Genomic DNA, 22,262 nt, shown 5'->3' with positions numbered 1-22,262 from the left:
AGATACCTGTTTTTCTGGAGAATTTTTTATTGGTGGGTCGTGTCTGGAAAACCTGCATTAGAACTCAGGGAATTAGAAAGGCAGGTGTATATTTTATGGTATCTACATTCAGTGCTCCTGGTATATCCAGATTTAAGAGCAATGATGACCATCAGCTCTGGGAACAGAAGACGGAACACAAATACGGGGCAACTGCTTTGGATGACCATAAACATAGCTTCGGTATGCTAAGTATGCTCTGTGAGAATTACTTGTTAGCTTTTGAGGTGAGGACAAGGGGGCTGGTCTTTGGTTGGGAGCAGCGAAATCATGATGCTCGAGTGTCCCCCCACCCTGGGGGCTCTGGACTACCACTTCCCCATTCCCTGAAAGAGGAACTAACCCCTGATACAGGAAGTAGTTTGCTCACATTGGTTATTAGGATGGTAAAGGAAAAGCAGTTGCCTTGTGGACACACCCTACGTGCAAGAGGGTTGCCGAGGGTTATGTGAAGAGGATGGGGAAGTGAATAGTGACCAAGGACTCTTGTCCAAGTGCTTGACCCAGGCACCCCGCTGCCCCTGAGACCAAAGAGTGCTAGGTCCACCTGGATCACCCAGGATATGTCCCTATCTCTTTAGTTTAATCACATTTATCTAGTCCCTTTTTTGTAAGTAAGGTGATATATTCACAGATCCTGAGGATTAGGACATGGTGCTACTGTTATGCCTACCAAACCCACCAGTATCGCGATAATAAATACCATCTTTCAAGAGTTTACCATATGTCAGACATTCCTCTAAAGTTTATCTTATCTCATTTCCTCCTGTAACAATCCTTCATGGTGTGGATTGTCCCTGATTTTGGAGATAAGTATACCGAGGTTGAGTGGCTTGCGCAAGCTAATGATGGAGCCAACTTTCAAACCCAGGCGTATCTGACTTCAGAAACTGGGCTGTCAGGCTCATACACCTTGTATTTTTCTTTAGAAAGACGCAGCCGAGATTGAGTGGTGAAGAGGCTTCTCGGAGGCCATCTAACCAATATGGTGGGACAGGCATCGGAGTGCAGGTCCTCTGATCCCAGCCCAGTGCTCCTTCTAAACTACAGCTCTTCCTGATGTCAGTAGTAATAATACCACTAGTTAATATCTTTTGAGCTCTGTGTGGGATGCTGAATGAAGCACTTGACATGAATTATCTTAATTGCTCCATGTAAACCCTATAAGGTAGGGACCACCATTTTCCCACTTCCCAAGGTAGGGGGGAGGGGGTGGAATTCCCAGGCTTAGGAAGGTTACATGACTGTCATCAAAGCCCACAACCTGAAAGTGGAGAAGCCAGGGCTGGCACGTGCTGGCTCTTCTTTCATGCATAACATCACACTCCCCCATGCAGCCCCCTCTCTGTCAGATCCCATCCTCCCCACCGTCCTACCTCATTCGCCTCTTCTTCGGTCTTCCAGATGCCGCATGTAAGAAGTACATGTCCAAGCTGAGGACCACGATATCTGCTCAGTCTCGCTTCCTGAGCACCTATGACGGGGCTGAGAATCTTTGCCTGGAGGAAATATACACAGAGAATGTTCTGGAGATCTGGACAGAGGTGGGACTGGCCGGAGCCCCGCAGAAGAGCCCTGTGACCCTGGGCCTGGAGGATCTCTTCAGCACCCGTGGCCACCTCAATGAAGATGCAGACACTGTGCTGGTGGTGGGCGAGGCGGGCAGTGGCAAGACCACGCTGCTGCAGCAGATGCACCTGCTGTGGGCTGCAGGGCGCGACTTCCAGGAATTTCTCTTCGTCTTCCCATTCAGCTGCCGGCAGCTGCAGTGTGTGGTCAAGCCGCTGTCTGTGCAGATGCTGCTCTTTGAACACTGCTGTTGGCCTGACGTTGGCCAACAGGACGTCTTCCAGTTCCTCCTCGACCACCCCAACCGTGTCCTCTTAACCTTCGATGGCTTTGACGAGTTCAGGTTCAGGTTCTCGGATCGCGAGCGTCACTGCTCTCCCACCGACCCCACCTCTGTCCAGAATCTGCTGTTCAACCTTCTGCAGGGCAACCTGCTCAAGAATGCCCGCAAGGTGCTGACCAGCCGACCTGATGCGGTGTCCGCATTCCTCAGGAAGTACCTGCGCTTGGAACTCCACCTCAAGGGCTTCTCCGAAGAGGGCATCGAGCTGTACCTGAGGAAGCGCCATCGTGATCCGGGGGTGGCCGACCGCCTCATCCGCCTGCTCAAAGGGACCTCGGCCCTGCATGGTTTGTGCCACCTTCCTGTTGTCTCCTGGATGGTGTCCAGATGCCACCAGGAACTGTTGTTGCATGGCGGGGGCTCCCCAAAGACCACCACGGATCTGTACCTGCTGATCCTGCAGCATTTTCTGCTGCATGCCTCCCCCCCAGACTTGGTGCCCCGCGGTCTGGGATCCGGCCTGCTTCGAGGCAGACTCCCCACCCTCCTGCGCCTGGGCCGGCTGGCTGTCTCAGGCCTGGGCACGTGCTGCTACCTGTTCTCAGCCAAGCAGCTCCAGGCGGCACACATCGACAGGGAGGACATTTCCCTTGGCTTCCTGGTGCACGCCAAGAGCGTTGTGCCCGGGGGCGCCGCCTCCCTGGAATTCCTGCACATCACCTTCCAGTGTTTTTTTGCAGCCTTGTACCTCGTGCTCAGCGCTGACCTGTCACCGTCCTTGCTCAGACAGCTCTTCAATTGTCACCGGCCGCGCAGCTCGCTGCTGGCCCGGCTGCTGCCCCCCATGTGCGTGCCGCGCTCAGAGGGCCAGGAGGGCGGCACGGCCGCCTTGCTGCGGGAGGCCGAGCCGCACAACCTCCGGATCACGGCAGCCTTCCTGGCGGGGCTGCTGTCCCGGGAGCACGGCGGCCTGCTGGCCGAGGGCCAGGCGTCCGAGAAGGCCCTGCTCCAGCTCCAGGCCTGCACCCGCGGCTGCCTGTCCCGCAGCCTCCACGAGCACTTCCACTCCATCCCCCAGGCCGTGCCAGGGGAGGCCAAGAGCATGCACGCCATGCCCGGGTTCATGTGGCTCATCCGGAGCCTGTACGAGATGCAGGAGGAGCAGCTGGCCCGGCAGGCCGTGCGGGGGCTCAAGGTCGGGCACCTGAAGCTGACGTTTTGCGGCGTGGGCCCTGCGGAGTGTGCCGCCCTGGCGTTCGTCCTGCGGCACCTCGGGCGGCCCGTGGCCCTGCAGCTGGACCACAACTCTGTAGGGGACCTCGGTGTGGAGCAGCTGCTGCCCTGCCTGGACGTCTGCAAGGCTCTGTAGTGAGTGCGGGGCGACGCAGGCTGGGTGTGGCGCTCGGTGCCTTGTGGGAGGTGGGCGGGGCGCGGGGGGGAGGGGCCGGGTGGCCAGCCCCCCGCCACCCCTCCGGGGCAACCCCAGCCCCGCCCCTTCCCCGCTGGGGGGGGGTGGGGGCGGGGCTTAGTTTCCTGGTGATGATGACAGCCATGCGTATGGAGTGTCCCGCGTGTCAGGCGCTGTGTTACACGCTTCCTGCAATTAATTCCTTTCATCTCGGTGAACACCCGGGGCCGTCTCCCCGTTATCCTCCGTTTGAGGCCCAGAGAAGCAGAGTCACTGGTCTGGTGGGACACGGGAGATGGCAGAGCTGGGTTGAACAGATCACATCTTTCCTGTGACAAGTCCTTGCTCCCCACAAGCAGCCTGCCCGTGGACAGGTTTCGGGGCTCCACGGGAACCTTGAAGTGACACGCAAAGTTCTGTGTCATATGTGTGTGTTATTAGGAACCCCCCACAATTTAGAGGTGACTTAGGCCCCATGAGAGATTTTAAAATCCCAATGAGATGCGAATTTCAGGATCCAAGAGCTGGAAAGTGGCTGCAAAGTTGCACCGCATGCCCCCCACTTTTTTTTTTTAAAGATTTTATTTTTCATTTGAGAGAGAGAGAGATCAGGAGCGGGGGGGGGGAGCTGCAGAGGGAGAAGCAGACTCCCCGCTGAGCAGGGAGCGCAATGTGGGGCTCGATCCCAGGACCCTGGGGTCATGACCTGAGCCAAAGGCAGATGCTCAACTGACTGAGCCACCCAGGCGCCCTGCACCTGCCCTTTCATCCTGCATGCAGTGCGGCACCCATGAGGGTATGCTGTCACCCATACTGCTTCCGGACCCCCGTCTGGAGGTGTGAGGTTTCCTTCCCCCTTTGGAACGTCCGTTCCCGCACCCACAGGGCCTCTCTCCACGTCTAGGGCCAGGTGAGAGCAGAGGGCATGGCCGGGTCTGGCAGCCAGCTGGCTGCAGGCTCCCCCACTTTCCTCCCTGCCTTGAAAGGGCATGTCCTGCTCCCTATTTAAAACCTCCGAGAAAGCAGAAGTGGTAGCTTAACATTAAAATCTACTCACAGCTTTCTGGGGCTTTTGGTCTATCCCAGATGACCTTATTTGACTCTAAGCAAGGGACAAGCCTCTCCTTGAATCTATTAAGATGACACACCTTCTCTGGGCCAGAGCAGCAAGATTTTTTTTTCCTCTGGAGCAAACATATGCCTATCTATTAGAAACTTGGTGGCCTGTGTTATCCCTTACATAGGGTCCATGTCATAAGTTTATAAATGTAAAGTAATAATAATAATATGTAGCATATTTTATATAGTTAACATGTATATTATAGATAATATATGTTATGAATATATCAAGAGGATATAGTGTTGACACATTTAAATTGGGTCATTTGCAGAGAGTTTAATAAAGGGAGTGTTTACAGAGGCTTGGGCAGCAGTTAGGAAGAGCCAGAAGGGACAGGGCAGGGTCCTGGGGCCAGTGATGGTGGGGTGGGGACGGGGCTGTCACCCTCCGCAGGCCTGGAGAGGCAGGGCTGGGGGGCAGGTGTGGAGAAGGCTGCCTGGTAGGAGCTGAGACTACAGAAAGCTGGGAGAGTGGGGGTCCTGGCCTTTCCTCCCCTTCCCACTCTTGCCTTGACCAACCAACCGGGAGTTAGCTCAGGGTACCTGCTGCTGTCATCCGTGGGCATCAGCCCCTCAGGACCGAGAGCCAGGCAGAGAGGGGAAAGTGGATCTGGCCAGGCAAATGGAAGATGGCCAGCACCATACTCTATTTCCCCAGGAAGGAGGAATCCCCATATTTTCACTCAGGAAGTCTGAGACCTGTCTGTGGAAGTCATTTTCTTGATAAAATATGAACGTGCATTTTTCTGAATAGTGGACCCGTCATCCTCAAAGGGGTCCTCGAGTCCCAAGAGGTCGGGAACCACTGGCCTGGATGATCCTTATAGACCAGTCCATCCTTAGAATGAACGGACCCCCTCTCCTCAGTTAAGGAAAGCCCACGTCACTCCCAGGATGTGTCAAAGGGCTGAGGGGAGGCTCGAGGTCTGTTTTTATTCTCAGAAGAAGGTTCCAGTGCTCTGCTCGTAGGTGAAAAGGAGCTTGTGGAAATGCAGATTCGAGGGCCCATCCGCAGTGGTTCTCATTCCCTAGGTCGGGTGGTTTGTGGGAACCAGCTTCATTTTCCATGAGCCGTAAAAGACCTTGACCAAGTCCCACTTCTCTACTCTCTGTACCGAAATTGCCAGTGCTGTGTGGGAGGGGAAAGGACCTGGAGGTTGCTGCTTGGGCATTTCCTGTGTGTGTGTGTGTGTGCGCGTGTGTGTGAGACAGAGACAGAGAGACAGAGAGACAGAGACAGAGGCTAGTGGACAGCGGGAGGACTCCTCTCCCCCACAGCCATACTGCCTCTCTCCCACTTGAATTGTTTCCATGCCAACAGAAATGCGCAGCCTCCAGGAAACCTGTCTACAGAGTGTCCCCATCTAGGTTTCTTTAGATGCTGGCTCTGACTCTAGGCTGCTGGCTTTCACAGTTTTTGGGCTGTGGCCCACCGTGAGAGAGAAGTTACAAGCAGGCACACAGGCATCTAAGACTGAAACAAAAACTTCACAAAATGACTTTCCGGTGTAAACTCGGATGCATTCTGCCCTCTTCTGTTCTTTCTCCCTTTTCAAAATGCTGCTGGGCTCTTCAGAGTTGATTTCATGACCCACCAGCGGGTCACGACCTGCAGCCTGAAAATCACGGCTCTAGGAGCCCCTAGAAGGCCTGGGGGGAGAGGCAGGGGATGTCATGCTCAGGGGTGGGGTTCGGAGCCAGACCTCCCTGGTCCAGATGCTTTAGGCGCTGTGCAACCTTGGTGCTGTCACTCCACTTGTCTGTGCCTCAATTTCCTTCCCCTTAATAGACATCATGGTAGTACCTACGTGGTGAGCTTTTGTGAGGATTAAATACCTTTACTTTTGGGAAGTGCTTAGGTGAGCACTCCATGCACGCGAGCGGTCATGATTATAGGGAGCTTCTACCCATTCCAGGTGCTCACAGGGCTTTATGTGCACTGTCTCTTTAAATCTTACTCTACAGCCAGGTGGGGCTGGGAATACCATCCCCCGCTTTTTACTGAGGAAGGGAGCAGCAAATAACTAGTAAGTGGCTGCTAAGGATCCGAATTTCCACTGAGGGATTCCAGAGCCCACGTTGTTAACCTTTAAGTTAGGGTGTCCCCGATCTGCCTGAACAAGGGGATCATGGGCACAGTTGTTAACATACACAGATCCCTGGGCCCCGCCGCCCCACACATACAGAATCACCAGCTCCAGGGGAGGGGCCTGAGAGTCTGTATTCTAGAGAGGCTTTCTGAAGATCTCGTGGCATCAGGTGAGTTTGGGGGATGCTGCCCTCCAGTGCCCACCATCACCTCCTGCGGGGGAGGGGGCTGGCTAATTCCCACCACATCCACCCACCTCGGGAACCTTCTGTGAGGCCGCTATGAAGATCATTTCTGTGTTACAAAGCTGGAAACCGTTCCTTGGACTAGGCCAGTGACCCTGAGGATTCCAGTGTTCTTTAGCAGGAGCTCTGGGTCCCCGCTTGCTGAGCTGTCCCCCACCTAGGGCATGGCGTTGGCACCCAGACCAGGGATGGGGGCATCTCCTCTGTTCTGGGGTGCTCAGTGCTTTGCGGTGTTTTCCAGAAGCCCAGACGATGGCACTTTGGGCACGCGTGCAAATCTCTCCGGGAGTCTTGTTTATTTGATTTTTCTCTCGTCAGCTCCATTTTCAAATTTATTTGTTTTGTCTTCTGTTCAGCTTGCGAGATAACAATATCTCCGACCGAGGTGTCTGCAAGCTCGTGGAGCATGCGCTGCAGAGCGAGCAGCTGCAGAAGTTAGCGTAAGTCGGGCTTGGGCTGCGGACGTGGGGCCTCGTGCCCCCAGCCATGCTCCAGGCCGTGCCACCGGGGCCGTGAGCCGGGCCAGGGGAGGTCTGCCTGGTCGGAGGGTGCGGGCGGCTCCTGTGCTGAGGGAACCGGCTACCCGGCTACCCGGGGCTTGGGGTGGTCACTGACTGCCGTGCTTGGTTTCCATGGCTCCTCCCTTTTGGAACTTTCCAGGCTTTTCAACAACAAACTGACCGATGGCTGTGCACAACCCATGGCCAGGCTCCTTGCATGCAAGGGGAACTTCTTGGCATTAAGGTGAGGGCTGCCTTTCTGCTGCACAGCTGAGTCCGCTTGGTCTGGCCTTGGCCCTGGCCTTGGCCCTGGCTCGGCCTCTGCTGGGCCGCTGATCTCCTGGCTGCTTTACAGGGCCAGCGTTGCCTTGGAGCAGGGTTTCGCCAATGCTCTGACCTCCCCAGCAAACTCTGGACCGGCTCTGCTCGGCTGAGGGCTTCCCGCCTTTTGACCTTTAGCCCCAGGGCTGAAGAGGGTTTCCAGGGCCTTTTCCTTCCCTGTGTCTAAGAGTGTCACGAGCTCTCTGGGGTTTCCCAGCTCACTGATGCATGTTGAGCACAGGCTGTGGGCAGAGGTGCGCATCAGTCCCCTGTCCCCACGGCGGTGGCAGCCAGTCGCCGAAAAGCTCTCAGAAGGTCCTTTCAGTGCTTGGCAGGTCCGGCTTTGTACTCCAGTCTGTGAAGTCTGCGATTCTGCTGCTCTTGGCCCTCCTGGCTCAACTGGAGTCTCTCTCCTGACACCATTAAATCACCTCTCCTGCTGGCCCCTGGCTTGGCCTGGCTTCTCTCTCTCTCTCTCTCTCTGGGAATGTCTTGCCTCCTGGATTTCTGTGGATGAACAATTGCTATTGTCCATTCTTTCTACCTGCTGGGCTGGGTTTGGGGATGGGAGCCTCCATTTTTAAATTGCTAACCATGTAGCTCAGTCTCAGGCAGGGCTGCTGAGGCCAACCCCAGAGGTGCCTTTCTGTACAAAGGACTCTGTTCTGCCACCACCACCTGCTCCCCCAGACTCAGAATCCTGAGAACCGCTGTGGCCAGGGGGAGGGCCATGTGGTGTAGCGGGAAGGTGCTACACTCGAACCTGAGGCCTGGGTTCTGGGCTAGAATAGCACGATAGTTGAAAGCATGGGGCTCTGGGGATCAGACCGACTGAGGTTTGGGTCCAGGATCCCTGAGATTTGAATCCTCATTTGCTGTGTGACCTTGGGTCAGCCCAGTGTCTCTGTGACTCTGTTTCCCCTTCCGTAAAATGTGGATAATAATTACAGCTTCCTCCTAGGTCGTTGGGATGACTAGATGAGTTAACATATGCAGAGACCCGACACAATAAGTCGGTGCTTTAAGCAGTGAGCTCAGTGGCTAAAAGATGGCGAATAATCCCGAAAGTTCTCAGTATGTTTGTCCAGTAGTTCAGGCCTCTGAGGAGGGATTAGATGTGCAAGAAATTTGTTGGGGAAAATGCCAATGAGGGGCAGAGAGGGAAGGCGCTGGGGGAGGCTGGGCAAGTCAAGTCTGACCCTGAGTGAGGGGGAGAGGGAAGGAAGAGGGCTGGGAGGAAGTGTCCTGGCCTTCAGTGCAGTTCTGAGAGCACAGACGGTGGCGGCCAGTCCTCCAGCCAAGTGTGCCCAGCTGGGTCTTGTGTCTCCCTTGTGTCACTGGCTGGGAGCCGCCTGTGGGAAGCGGGCCTCGGTACAGAGGCGCCCTTGGGTTTCCCAGCCCAGCAGCAGGGGCCCTTAATCACAGGGCCTGTGGTCAGAGGTGTGAGAGGCCACCACACTCCTTCTGGAAGGGGATCACAGTGCCTGCCTTGCAGCATTATGAGCTAGAGTGGTGTCAAGGGCCTGAAAGTTCTCTAAAAAGAGGAAAGTGTACTATTAATTCCAGGAAGCCTGGGGTTGTGGGTGAGAGTTCTGGGGACCTCCCTGAAACTCTCTGAGGTACCTGGATGTGGCTGAAGCCTCCCCCCTCCAGTCCCTGCTCAGCAGGATCCCCTTCCCTCTCCCAGCGGCCAGGGCCTGCCCTCTTTCCAGAACAGGTGAATGCTCCTTGCAGCAACAGTGGACCCAGGAGAGCTGCAGGGGGGCATGGAGTCTAGCACCAGCCAGTGGCTGACGCAGGAGGAAAAGGTGTGATAGTGAGTCACCCTCCCTCCCCTGGGGAAGCCACCTCCTCGGACACCTGCCTATTGTGCATTCTGCCCGTACCTGTCACACTGCTTTGCAAAACAGGTTTCCCCCACTTCTTTCCCTTTGCAGCTGGGAAATGAAGTAGTGGGAGTCCTTACTAAGTTCCCCCAAACAGGAATAGAAAAGCACATACGCTCACTGTTGGGCAGGCAGGAGCTAGAGGACAGGCTCCTGCGTCCTGCAGAGAGCTCCTCAAAGCTTTTCTCCATGTTTCTGTGTCTGGGACACACTTTTCCCAGCAGGCCCGGGCTTTCTGGGCACTCACATCTCCCTGTCCCGCACACTCTTAGCCTCCCTGCCTTCCCTTCCAGGCTGGGGAATAACCATATCACTGCCGCAGGAGCCCAGGTGCTGGCCGAGGGGCTCAGAGCCAACGCTTCCTTGCAGTTCTTGGGGTAGGTTGGATTCTGGGGCAGAGGGACCGCGTGGGGGTGGGTTGGGGGACTTAGAGGTAGGTGACACATTTCGGCCAGAAGGCCCCAGAGGCAGTGGGAGAGAGTGGGTGGCCCTTGGCTGCTTTGGTGTTTGTCTTTCACTCAATAAACAGGAAGCTCAGGAAGAGCCTGTGGTGGCAGGAAGCTCTCTGGTCCTTGCTGGATCCAGGGCTGTGCCTTTCGCCCTCGTGAGTCCATCAGAACCCCTTGGGAGCTTCTGAAGAATGCCTGGGCCCCACCCTAGACTAATTAAATGAAGCGCCCGGTGCAGGGCTTAGGAATCAGTCATTTAAAAAAAAAAAGCTTGGCAGAGGTTGTGCGGCCAGGGGTGAGAAGCAGGGTAAGAGATGGAGGTGGACAAGGCTGGAGACTGGCCCCAGGATGGGAGGGGGCTTTGCCGGGTTCTTCAGAGCGCGTGTTGCTGTGGGGTCAGGCCAGGCCTTCCAGGGAGGGCAGAAGAGTCAGACGCGGGCTGGGAGGGCAGTCCCACAGACCACAGGTCCCCACAGAGTGTTGCGGGGGGCGGGGGGAGGAGGGGGGCATCCTCTGGTTGCGGGGCAGAGTGACCACCCCCCAGGATGGCATCCTTGCAGTCCCCCCCTCCCGTCCTGCCTCCCCTGGTGTGACCTAGGGTCCCTTGGACGAGAAATGCGGGTTTGAGGACCCAAGACTGTAGGAAGAGAGACTAAAACCTTAGGGCCCAACCCATTTCATAGGCAGGCAAGCTGCCCACACGCTTGGGAGATCAGCACCTTTCCAAGCCGCGTGCCTAGCCCCACAGAGTCCAGCACAAGCGCGGCCCAAGCCCTACCAAGCTCTCTCCTGCTCGGGGTCGCAACTAGTGGATTGGGGCCGTTCTCTTTCAACACATATTTATTAAGGCACCTGTCTGGACCAGGCACTGTGCTCAGACCTCCAGATGCTATCCTCTGGTACAAACTGTTCTGAATATTGGTTTTTTCTTGCTTAACAATATATCTTTCATACCCTAATGACCTCATTTTTGAAAGACAAGCCGCTTAGTATTCCATGGGCTGGATGGCTGTAATCTCTTTAACCCAGCTCCTTTTGAGACACATTGAGGTTGTTCCAGGTTTTTTGCTGGTTGTTTGCACTCTCCCCGGGGCACAGAGCTGTGCTGGTGCAGAGCCGGGGCTCAGTAAATATTTACCTGATGAATGAAAGCGCAGTGAACCTCTTAGTTAGGCCACCTTTGCTCACGTGTGCCCAGCCAGGTCCGGGCTCACTTCCCGTGTGTAAAACAGCCAGGTCACACCGTCTGAGCCAGGCCCCACCTTTGAAAAGGGAAACATCCATCCAAACTGCAGGAGGTCTCGGAGGATGACCCCGGGGGTGAAGGAGTTTGACACCATGAAGGAACGGGGATGCTAGGGAGGAACAAGAATGACCCCGGGGTGAAGGAGTTTGACACCATGAAGGAACGGGGGACGCTAGGGAGGAGCAAGAGAGAGAGAGCTGGCTTGTGGGAAAAGAGTGAGACTTGTTTTGGGTGGTCCTGGAGGATAGTTGAGGGCTAGGGGGTAGCAGTCCCTGGGAAGAAGGGTCAGGAAAAATGTTAACCCTGTGACTTGTCACTGAGAGGGAGTTCCCTGTCCCGGAGGGCATGTGCTAGGTGGGCCTCTATTGTTCTGTAAATCTGACTGAAAAATGCGAGTGTGGTTTGGCCATCGCTCTAAAAAGGTAGAGGTAGGACCACTTTGCTGGGACCTAGGAGCCCCACTGAGACCATTCTGGAATTGGGTGGTCGTAGCCCCTCCAGCCGGGGATGTAGAGAGGAAGGGCAGGCTTCATGCATGTCTAGAACACACAGCAGTTACTCACTGACCGACTGACAGAATCTGTTGGCTTTTTTAGGTTGTGGGGCAACAAGGTGGGTGATGAGGGGGCCCAGGCTTTGGCTGAAGCCTTGGGGGATCACCAGAGCTTGAGGTGGCTCAGGTAAGCTTCGGGGTCTGCATGGCCGTGGGGAGCGGGCATGAGGAGGGAGGAGCCTGGGCCAGTAACTCCTTCCTTTGCTTGAACTTTGTTTTACATCCCCCCCACCTCCCATGTTAGGCAGTGGGATGAGAAAAAAAAGACCCTTGGATTTGGAGTCAGGACATTTGAGTCTTTCTGGGTGACTTTGGAGTATCCCTTCTTCTCTCAAGGGTCTTGATTCTCAGAGGCAACTAGGTGGCTCAGTCCCTTAAGCATCCAGCTCTTGATTTCGGCTTAGGTCATGATTTCAGGGTCGTGAGATCGAGCCCCGCGTCCAGCTCTGCGCTCAGCACGGAGCCTACTTAAGATTCTCTTCCCCTCTCCCTCTGCCCCTCCCCATTCTCTCTCTCTCTTTCTCTTACTAAGAAATATTAAAAAAAAATATTCTAAAGTGGGTCTTGATTCCCTATCTATAAATTGAAGATTTGGGGCTGCATCAGATATATTTTATCTCAAGAACCAACTCCAGTCCATTAATAGTGACTACCCAGGACATCATGTCGGGAGGGAGTCTAAGGCTGCTTCCTAGGCTTCATGGAAAAGAGCACTGTAATCAATCAGTCATGTCCGAAATGAAGCCGACTAGGAAGCTGGGCCATAGGTGTCGTGCATTTTGCCCTTCTTGGCTTAGCTTCTCCCTGAGGCCCCTCCCTGCCCTGACACGTCGTTGTTCTTTGATTCCATTCAGCCTGGTGGGCAACAACATCGGCAGCATGGGGGCTCAAGCCTTAGCATTAATGTTGGAAAAGAACATGGCACTGGAAGAACTCTGGTGAGATCGGCGGGTCCCCTGCTCTGGGGGGCAGATAACAGCCTTTCTTCATTCCTGGGCCTCCTCCGTGGAAGCGGATAAAACTGAGCTGGATAATCAAGCGGTTGGGCTTTTGGGTTTGTTTTTCTCTATGACCCGGGTGGTGTGAAGCGTAGAGAGCCTGGCCTGTAGGTGCTGATTCTTTTTTTTTTTTTTAATTAATTAATTAATTATTTATTTATTATTTATTTATTTATTCTTATGTTAATCCCCATACGGTGCTGATTCTTTTTATTAATTATATTTATGGGTTTGTATACTACCTCCATGTGGCATAATGGTTGAGAGCAGAGACTCTGGAATCCAGCTGGCTGAGCTTCCAGGCCTGCTGTGATCTCAGGCAAGTCATCTAATAATCTCTGCATCCCAGGTTTCTTACCTGTAAAATGAGGGCATGACTGCTTCCAATGGTAAAGCATATGTTATCATTCTCATAATGTTTTGTTATTTCTAAGTCGAGTGCCTAAGAACACCGGAGAGTAGAGTGAGGGTCACCTTAGAAGGTGGAGTGGGGTTTGGAGCAAGTTCAAAGGTGACCCATAAATTGTACTCGCATTGTTGACCTGAAACTGATTCTAAGTTTCCCGTCCTTTCGATGCCACTAGTCTGGTCTTCGTATGACACGTTCTGGGAAGTCCCTGATTATATCAGGGAGATCGAACGCTGCTTTCTCCAAGAAGTGGAAGGGCATTGAAACCTCTGATCATTGTCACAAAATGGATATTGTGGTGGCCTTGTCCCATTGATTATACCCCGACTGGACTGTACCACTCGGAAATTCTCGTTAGAGGCAGGTCTCACCCTTGGATGTATCAGTTATGACTACACGATTAGGCTGCAGGGGAGGGAAAAACTCCATGTCCAGTGGCTCAAACCAGTAAAGGATTTATTTTTTTCACGTCCGACCAGTCTGGAGGTCGGCGGCATGGGGCCGGCGTAATGGCTCCACCAGGCCAGCAGGGGTCGGAGACTCTGTCTCTCTGTCGCTTCAGATCCTCAGTCTGTGGCTTCGCTGTCAAGGTTGGGTGCCGCATGGTCACCAGAGGGCTGCTGTACCTGCACTACTATTTCTGTGTCTCCAGATTCAGTCTGTATATCCAGGAAGGGCAGGAGGCACAGGCCAGTGAGGTCTCTCTCTTTGAAAGAGCATGTCCAGGAGCCCCATCTGCCGGGTTCCCCTTGTGTGTTAATGGCCATGTGGATGTCACCGGCCAACCCCGGCCATAGTGGAGAGTGGGAAATGCAGCTTTTTTTTTTTTTTTTTTTAAATCAAGCACAGGGTTGCCCAAATGGAATGAGGCTTCTGTTAATAAGGAAGGGAAAATGGCTATTAGGTCACCGGGACATGAGGAAGCCTGGGGTGAATTCTCTCCCAGAGACACCCCTGGGATTGAAGACCCTCACACCCGACTCTCCCGGTTCTCACTTTATCTGTAAATGTAGATTTTCAGAAGTTGGCTTCTCTAACTGGGGGGCAAGCAGGTTAATCCGTACTGACATCCTCTTCTATAATAAATGTTACCATATCAACCGGATTTTCTCTCTTGTTCTTGCCAGCCTGGAGGAGAACCATCTCCAGGATGAAGGTGTGTGTTCTCTTGCCAAAGGACTTGAGAGGAATTCAAGTTTGAAAGTTCTGAAGTAAGGAACCCGTAAGCGGGAGCCGGGATGATAATGACTGGCCCGGTGGGGGGGTCGGCGGGGGGTGTCTCTGGGCAGCTTCCCACCTGGCTAACTCACCCAGGGTGACCTGGCAGAAATCGGCTGGTAGGGTCAGGGATCCCCCAGACACAGATGGGGATTCAGTGCAAGTTGTTTACCGGGGAGGTGGTCCCAGCACGCACTGGTGAGAGGTCAGTGAAATGATGTGGGGGAGGACAGGGATCCAGTAACAAGTATGTCATCAAGCAGTTATCACCCCGCTTATCACCGAGCCCAACAGCGGCTCAGACCTGCTGGGGAGCTCCAGGAGCCCCTACCCAACCGAGGAGCGAGGCAGCAGGGGTATTTAGCTTGTCCTTCATTGGTGTGCTTGTGGGGATATGAATTTTCCAGCACTTCCAGTTTGCCCTGCACGTGGCCGAGCATGCTCCGGGGCGTCCGTAGAAAGGCCTCAGGCAGAGAGTGGAGGTCTTCCCAGCAAGCAGCCCTCAGAGTTAGAGGGGAAAACTGAGGGCATATGGGTGGGTTGCCAATGGCATCTGCTATGGGGCTTACAGGACATGCCCCCTCTCCAGGGGCCATCTCTAGCTCTGGCAGATGTCTTCTTCCATCATCTCTGGTGGGTTCTCTTAGGTTATACAGGTAGGCGTGCTTGCATTTATTCATGTGTGCATTCATTCATTTCTTTGTTGTATATCCATGCCTACATTCATCCATTTATGTTTTGATGCAAGAAATATTTCCGGAGCGCTCACTGTGCCAGGCGCTATTGGAGGCCCCGAGGATAGAGTGGTGGAAAGAACAGAGCAGGCCTCAGCCCCCTTAGCTCTTAGATTCTAATGGGAGAGGCAGATAATGAACAAGTAAGCAAATACACAAGATTATTTATAATAAAGGCTCTAAAGAGAAGAGAATTCAAGGGAAAGATGTGTCAGGGAGTGTCTGGAGAGGCAGGGTTGCAGCTGCCTGGGAAAGGCCTCTCTGGGAAGGTGGCATGGGAGTTGAAACCTTGAATAATAAGAACAGTTATCGTTCTTATAATGCTGAGGTCTCAGGAATGCACACTCTAGGTGGCCCGAACAGCAAGTGCAAAGGCCCTGTGGCAGAAACAAGCTTGGTGGTTTTGGGAACAGCAGGCAGGGCGTGCATGGTTGGACTGTATATAGGGGTGAGGGGAGGGAGGAAGGGGCAGGGTGAGGAGGCCACATAGGCCTCAGAGCCATGGGAAGGATTTGGAGCTTTATTCTAGGGGCCTTGAGAAGCCTTTGGAGGATTTTAATCTGCGCAGTGACATGATCTGATTTACATCATAACAAGATCATGCTTGCTGCTTTGTGCCGAACAGATGGGGAGGAGGGGTAAGATGGAAGCAGGGAGACCAGTCAGGAGCTCCTGCTGTCTTCCAGGCGGGAGATGAAGCAGAGAGACTTGGATCAGGCTGGTGGCGGAGGAGAAGGCTGGTTGAAGGCGGGTAGGCGCTGGTTGGAGGTCCTGCGGAGGGAGGGTCCGGGAGCCGGAGGGCTGGAGGGCGGCAGTGCCGGCCGGAAGTGGTGGCGAGCCCTGGTGGTGGGCTCAGCGGGCAGGTCCCCACCCACGAGGACCGGGACGGCCGACGTGAGGAGGAGCCCAGCTAGGGATCATCAGGGGCTTGTGCGCGGGCTCTCCGAGGCTGGCGCCGCACCTGCCGGGGTGCCAAAGGTCTCGCTGGAGAGGGACGTCAGGGCATCCTCAGACGGCTCCTTGTGCGACAGGAAGGGTGGCATCTGCCCTGGCAAATGTGGCCCGTGGAACACGCTCGCCTTCAGAGGCGGGCAGACAGCTGCCTCTGGGAGAGTGTCTGCTTTGCTGCCAGCCCGCCAGCCACTCTGGCAACACTTGTTTGTATTGCTTTGCAGGGGCGAGGAAGTTGCCAAATGTTTGGGGAAAACACTTCCGCCCGTCACTTGGGTGAAACCGGGCTGGGAGGCCTGGGGGACGCCAGGACTGTCTAAGTGGGGACGCCAGGCTTTGCACATGGGGGGCCGACGGCATACCTGGTTTAGTAGTAACCAGGTGTGACACGGCACGTTTGTCCTCCGTCGCTGTCACAGACTTAGCCCCGTCTACCCTGAGGGCTGCCAGGTGATGGCAGCAGGGCTTGGCCCACGCTGCCTAGTCCAGAGCCTTAGCATTAAGCACCACTGAATCCATCAGCCCTCGCTGTTTCCCCTTCTTGGGGCGCCTGGGTGGCTCATTCAGTTAAGCATCTGAGTTTGGTTCAGGTCACGGTCTTGGGGTCCTGGGATGGAGCCCTGCATTGGACTCCCCGCTCAGTGGGGAGTCTGCTTGTCCCTCTGCCCCTTCCCCCTGCTTGTACTCTCTCTCTCTCAAATAAATAAATAAAATCTTAAAAAAAAAAAAATGGGGGGAGCTTCTTATGTACCTTAAAAAAAAAAAAAAAAGCCTGCATCCTTCTTTTTCCAGGCAGAGTGGCTGCCAAATGTTGGTTAAGTGTGTGGGCTCTGGCACCTGGCGGGTTGGGTTTGGACCCCAGCTCCAACGTTACCCTCTGTTTCTCCTTGGTTTTGTGCTTCAGTAGCATTGAGTGTAAAGGGAGGTAGTAATGGGACCCTGCTCTTCGGGTTGTGAGCGTCACTGGGGTGACAGAGGTATTGAGCTGGCACATAGTAAGAGTTCAGCAGATATTGGCTGTTATTATTATCAGCGCTGGCTTAGGGTCAGCTTCCTGGGTGGTCCTGAAATCCTGGAGGTGGCAGACACGTCGTGGAGATGTCTCGAAGGCCAAGCTCTGAGCTTAAAAAGAACAGCAGGGGGTGGTGGCTCTTCTCTGCTGTCTCTGACAGTGCGCCTTCTCCCCTCCCAATTGCCAACCTCGTATTTTCTCGAATCCATGTCCCTGTGCCCCCCATCCCCACCCCACATGAAAATATTACTGTTCATTGATTATTTCCCATCAGTAGAGTACGGTGCCAAATGCACCACAGAATATGCCATTCTTTTGTTTAAGTCTTAGACTCCACGAGGTAGGTGCTCTTTAAGTCTGTCTTACAGATGAGGAAGTTGGGATTAATTTGCCTGAGATCAAAAAAGATGCGGTGTAAGTTGGATTGGAACCCAGGGAGTAAAATGCACATACTTAACCCCCATGCCATAGCCCCTTCCTAAGGGAGTAGCTACCTAACTAGATACATGAATCTGGGGAACAGAGGAGAGAGGGGTGCATTTCCTTGTAGGCCTTGAACCTTTGTGGATGAGCTTGTTGGGAATCTCAGACAAGGGAGGGACATGTCAAGGGGGCAGGTGGGCTTCTGTAGGCTGGCCAACTGCCAAAGCCTCCTTTAATTGCACAGGCCCAAGAGGAGAACCAAGCATCCTTGAAGTTCACCTTTCAGTCTTTCTCTCCAGGCTATCCAACAACTGTGTCACCTACCTTGGGGCAGAAGCCCTCCTGTGGGCCCTGGAAAGGAATGATACCATCCTGGAAGTCTGGTAAGGCCCCTGGGCAGGCCTCTTTACCTCTCTGAGCCTCCCTTTTCCAATCTGTAAAATGGGGCCAGGAAAGAGGGGGACCTCATTTTCCCTCTGGGCTCTGACATTCTGTGACATTCTGCATGCAATGGATCTAATTTCTCTCTGGGGAAGATGTTTTCACGTCTCCAAGCATGGATCAGGTGGTTCATTTTTAAACCCTGAGTAGTCAGGAATGTTTCAGTCCAGGTAACAGTGTAGGAGGGGGTGTGGTGGAAGACGGACACGGACACAGGAATTTGGGGGCATTGCACCTGCCTTCCCAGGTTGGGGCTGTTGCCTCTGGGGGAGGTGACATTGGTGGGGGGGGACGGGGAAGGAGGTACTGTTGTACAGTGTTTCCAGGTCTTTATAATTAAAAGCCATGTTCTTTCATGTGTTTGAAAAAAACATTGAGTCACACCTTCAGAGATTTATGCTCCTTCTTTACAGGGATGTATTTATCACTCACAGAGTAAGTATGAAGGTTTCCCCTATACGTGTTTCAGGCACTGGGCTATAAGCCAGTCTTTTAAAACTAGGAGATTCCCCCATGGAAATCTATATTTCTGAGTTTTCTCCCCAAAGTTTCCAACTCTGGGTCTGAACAGAAAATGCCAGGAAGTAAGTAGAGTAGAGTAGGGCTGACCCCACTGAGCTCTTGCCGACTGCACACCTAGCAAGCTTGGCGTCCTGGACCAGGCCCCTTTGACTGCCGTATGTCTCATCCCTGCGAGCTTGTGACCCCTGCTTCGCAAATGCCGACTGACTGGTCCCTCCCTTAAAAATCAAGGCAGCAGCAACAATACGTATTAGATGATGAAGTTAAAAATGAAGACTTGTCGGAGTCTGCCCTGGGAAGAGATTTTTCTTTCTGTATAATTGTGTAATCCCTGTAGGCCATGAGGTCCTCAGGTCCTGGGCAGAGTGTGGGTTTTTGTTTTTGTGTTTGTTTTAAACCATTGCATGGTCATAGGAAATGTCACATTCTGCGTCTGGGGGGGCGGGGGGTGGAGGAAACTAGCATCATGTTGATATTTTAAGGGTTCTGATGTTATTTGCCGCCTGTTGGCAGAGCTTGGGAGGGCATCAGTGTTTGCTCATTGCATTCTTGACGGATTCTGCTGTTGCCTTAAAAAGAATCACCAGCCTTGGGGAGTCGGGGCCGGCTGGGTCCAGGGTGGGTTTTCTCTGCAGAGTCCCAGAGGCTTGCTTCATCACACGCAATGATTCATGAGCCGCCCTGGTGGACCAAGGCTAACACCAGCATGGGAGGGCTGCAGCTGGGCCCCAGGGACCAGGCCATTGAGGCCCAGGTTTAGGAAGTAGCAGCTTCCAATTAAAAGCACCACCCTGGCTCAGCACTCATCCAAACCTCTCTTTGCTTTATCCCCTTTAGGCTCCGAGGCAACACTTTCTCTCCCGAGGAAATTGAGAGGCTCAGCCAGAGGGACACCAGACTCTTGCTCTGAAGCCTGGGGGCCAATGTTTATCTCAGTTTGTTTGCGAACAGGCTGTGGGTTTAGATCCCAGGAGCTGGATTACATCTGGCAGCAGCCCATTCACACAGAGCCGTGTCCTGCCCAGGGAGGGCTGGCGCAATGGGTCATCTTTGTTCCGGCAGAGGAAGGAGCCACGGTGCCCTTCCGAGCAGACTTTTCTGCAGCCGACTTTTGCATCCGGTTCTTCCCACGATTCAGTCCATGGAATGTAGCAGAGGGACAGCTCCTGCCGCCGCCTCCAGCTGATCTGACGTGGGTCAGTGGGGCCCGTGGATGTTACTGCGTGCCCGTCACTGTCGAGACCTGGACCCACAGGAGAGGCCCCTTCCCACCTGCCTCGCAATGAGGAGGGGGACTCAGGAAGCAACTTTCTGCCGGGTTTTAACCCCTGGGTTGTCATCTCTCCAGGCTCTTCCCCACATCTGGTCCCTCCACCCATCCTGGACCCCTGCATGGGGCACTTCCTCTGTGGGGAAGGACCCAGAATACTGGTGTTCTCAGCTTTGATATTTATAGCCTCCCCCACCCCACCCCCCACACATACGCAGGGTGGGAAGGGCTATAATTTACCTGCTGCCCTTCCTGATACTTGACCTTATTGAAAGGGGACATGTGACAGCCATTTAGTTCCTCCAGCCATTCTAGATTTTCACTTGCTCTTAGCCAAAAGGCTGAGAAGCGATTTTCAAGAAAAATAAGACCACATTACAGCTAATATCATACGCATACTTTTATTTCCGATGAAATCAATTAGTCTTCAGTTAAGCCTTTGGAAGCCACTCTCCACCCAAATGCAGTTTTTTACAATCAGTCCGGGCCAGAATTTTGAGCACTCCCACCAGGGCTCTGGTTGATGCCTGGGAGCTGGACTCTGACAGCAGACTTTTCAAATATATTCATAAGAGATGGTTCAGTGTTATGTGATAGAAAGTTATGGATCAAAAGTTTATAGGGGCAAAACCAAAGACTTTTCCTTATAAGGCAGATATTTTTCTGGATTTTTTTTTTTTTTACCAAATGATGCATGTCGAAGCCTCTGTAAATGGTAGGTGCTGTACAAGTGTTATTATTTAAACATTATTATTTGTGAACACTGGTTAATATTTATAAGCCACTTTGTTTTATTCTCCCCAGTTTGTTTTTATAAAAAACACAACCATGGATTTTATGCTGTAAATAGTCACAGAGAAGAAAACTGTGGAGAGGCCCCCAAAGCTGTCTTCACTGTGACCAAATATTTAAAAAAAACATTCCTGAACGTTGCCAGATATTTAAGCACAGTTTTCTACTTGGAGGGGGAAGAATGATGTTTGGACCAGAAAATGTATTGGTTAGGGCAAAAGCAGTTCTTAGAAATAGGCTTGCAAAAAAACTCTCTGGGCTTTGGCTTAGAAAGGTCTAACCCTGCGTGAAGTCTGTGCAGGAGCCTTGTGGTGCCCCTCATGGCTGCAAGGCAAACGTGAGGAGGCCTCTGGGCCTCCCTTGATTCTCTCCCCATGGCTCCAGGAGTCTTTAGCAGGAGAAGGATGGAGAAGGTTCGGGAATAGCTCTCCTCAGCAAGCAGCCTCCTGGGTAGGCCTTGTTGAAATCATTCTCAGCTACATTTATTTATTTATTTATTTATTTATTTATTTATTTATTTATTTATTTATTTATTTATTTTAAAAGATTTTATTTATTTATTTGAGACAGAGAATGAGATAGAGCATGAGAGGGTCAGAGGGAGAAGCAGACTCCCTGCCGAGCAGGGAGTCCGATGCGGGACTCGATCCCGGGACTCCAGGATCATGACCTGAGCCGAAGGCAGTCACTTAACCAACTGAGCCACCCAGGCGCCCTCTCAGCTACATTTAACGAGCAAGAGCTCAGGTAGCTCCTCACCGAAGTGAGATCCTCTTCCTGGGAATGTTTTGTGTGGGCCTGGCTCGTGAAATACTGCGGCATCTCCGTGGGCTCCTGTGTGTGAGCTTGCCTGTGGGCTCTCTGTTGGTGGTGGTAGTTTCTGGCCAGTCCACTGTTCTGATACAGAAGATCAGGAGGAAGGTGGAGATCGATGGGCCTGCTTTCCCTGAGGAGTAAACACAGCAGTCCATGTGTATGGCGGGGACTTGGATTGTAAATTTCGTTTTCCTGAAATTCATTCAGCCATGATTTATGGGCCAGATATGTTAGGACCATCGGTGGATGAACACAACAGACGGGATCCCTGTCCTCAAAGCACTTAGGTTGGGGAGAGGTGGAGAGGTGGGCAGAAAACAAGTGAACTGGAAGATATAGAAAATAAGATCCACTGTGGTAAGTGATAGGAAGGAAATAAACAGGGGCGCCTGGGTGGCTCAGTCGTTAAGCATCCACTTACAGCTCAGGTCATGATCCCAGGGTCCTGGGATTGAGTCCTGCATCAGGCTCCCCGCTCGGTGGGAAGTCTGCTTCTTCTCCCACTCCCCCCAACTCATGCGCCTGTGTGCTCTCTCTCTCTAAAAAAAAAAAAAAGAAAAAAGAAAGGTTCAAGATAGAGGGGAACCTTCAGATTGGGGATTGGGCTGAGACACGTAAGCTGGGACCCTAAGAATGAGAAGGGTCTGGCCTTGCAAGAGTGAGGGGGCTTGTTCACCGAGGACAAGCTGCATGAAGACCCTGTCATGGGGAAGAGCTTGGTACATGTAGTAGGTTGAATAATGGCCCCAAATATTTAGCTCCTCATTCCTTGAGCCTGTGAATGTTGCCTTACGTGGCAAAAGGGACTTTAAAGAAGTGATTAAGGGGCACCTGGGTGGCTCAGTTGGTTAAGCATCCAACTCTTGATTTTGACTCAGGTCATGATCTCAGGGTTGGGAGATCGAGCCCCACATCTGGCTCCGTGCTCAGTGGGGAGTCTGCTTGAGATTCTTCCTCCCTCTCCCTCTG

At 53.1% G+C, this 22,262-nt stretch overlaps 1 protein-coding gene across 6 annotated transcripts in view; it reads left to right on the top strand.

Moving 5' to 3' along the window:
• The window catches only part of NOD2 (nucleotide binding oligomerization domain containing 2), a 34,678-nt gene extending 14,160 nt beyond the window's left edge, over nt 1-20,518 (top strand). For 4 of the 6 annotated variants that reach the window (XM_045891140.2, XM_045891144.2, XM_045891139.2 and 1 more), the window contains 9 exons: nt 1,444-3,259; nt 7,109-7,192; nt 7,413-7,496; nt 9,753-9,836; nt 11,751-11,834; nt 12,562-12,645; nt 14,242-14,325; nt 17,752-17,835; nt 19,253-20,518. In XM_045891140.2, the coding sequence (XP_045747096.1) occupies nt 1,444-3,259; nt 7,109-7,192; nt 7,413-7,496; nt 9,753-9,836; nt 11,751-11,834; nt 12,562-12,645; nt 14,242-14,325; nt 17,752-17,835; nt 19,253-19,325 (2,477 nt within the window). In that variant the 3' untranslated portion in view covers nt 19,326-20,518. Of the gene's footprint in view, nt 1-1,443; nt 3,260-7,108; nt 7,193-7,412; nt 7,497-9,752; nt 9,837-11,750; nt 11,835-12,561; nt 13,025-14,241; nt 14,326-17,751; nt 17,836-19,252 lie in introns of those variants that run through there. The other 2 variants (XR_010408316.1, XM_064581928.1) reach the window with 2 other exon arrangements.
• Nucleotides 20,519-22,262: the final 1,744 nt, after the last annotated feature.

This window comes from Mirounga angustirostris, unplaced genomic scaffold, assembly GCF_029215605.1.
Source record: "Mirounga angustirostris isolate CCGP_5_RB_7025 unplaced genomic scaffold, mMirAng1.0.hap1 SCAF_16, whole genome shotgun sequence".
Taxonomy (NCBI): domain Eukaryota; kingdom Metazoa; phylum Chordata; class Mammalia; order Carnivora; family Phocidae; genus Mirounga; species Mirounga angustirostris.
Note: the sequence above shows the minus strand (reverse complement) of the source record. Positions and strands in the feature narration are given on the sequence as shown.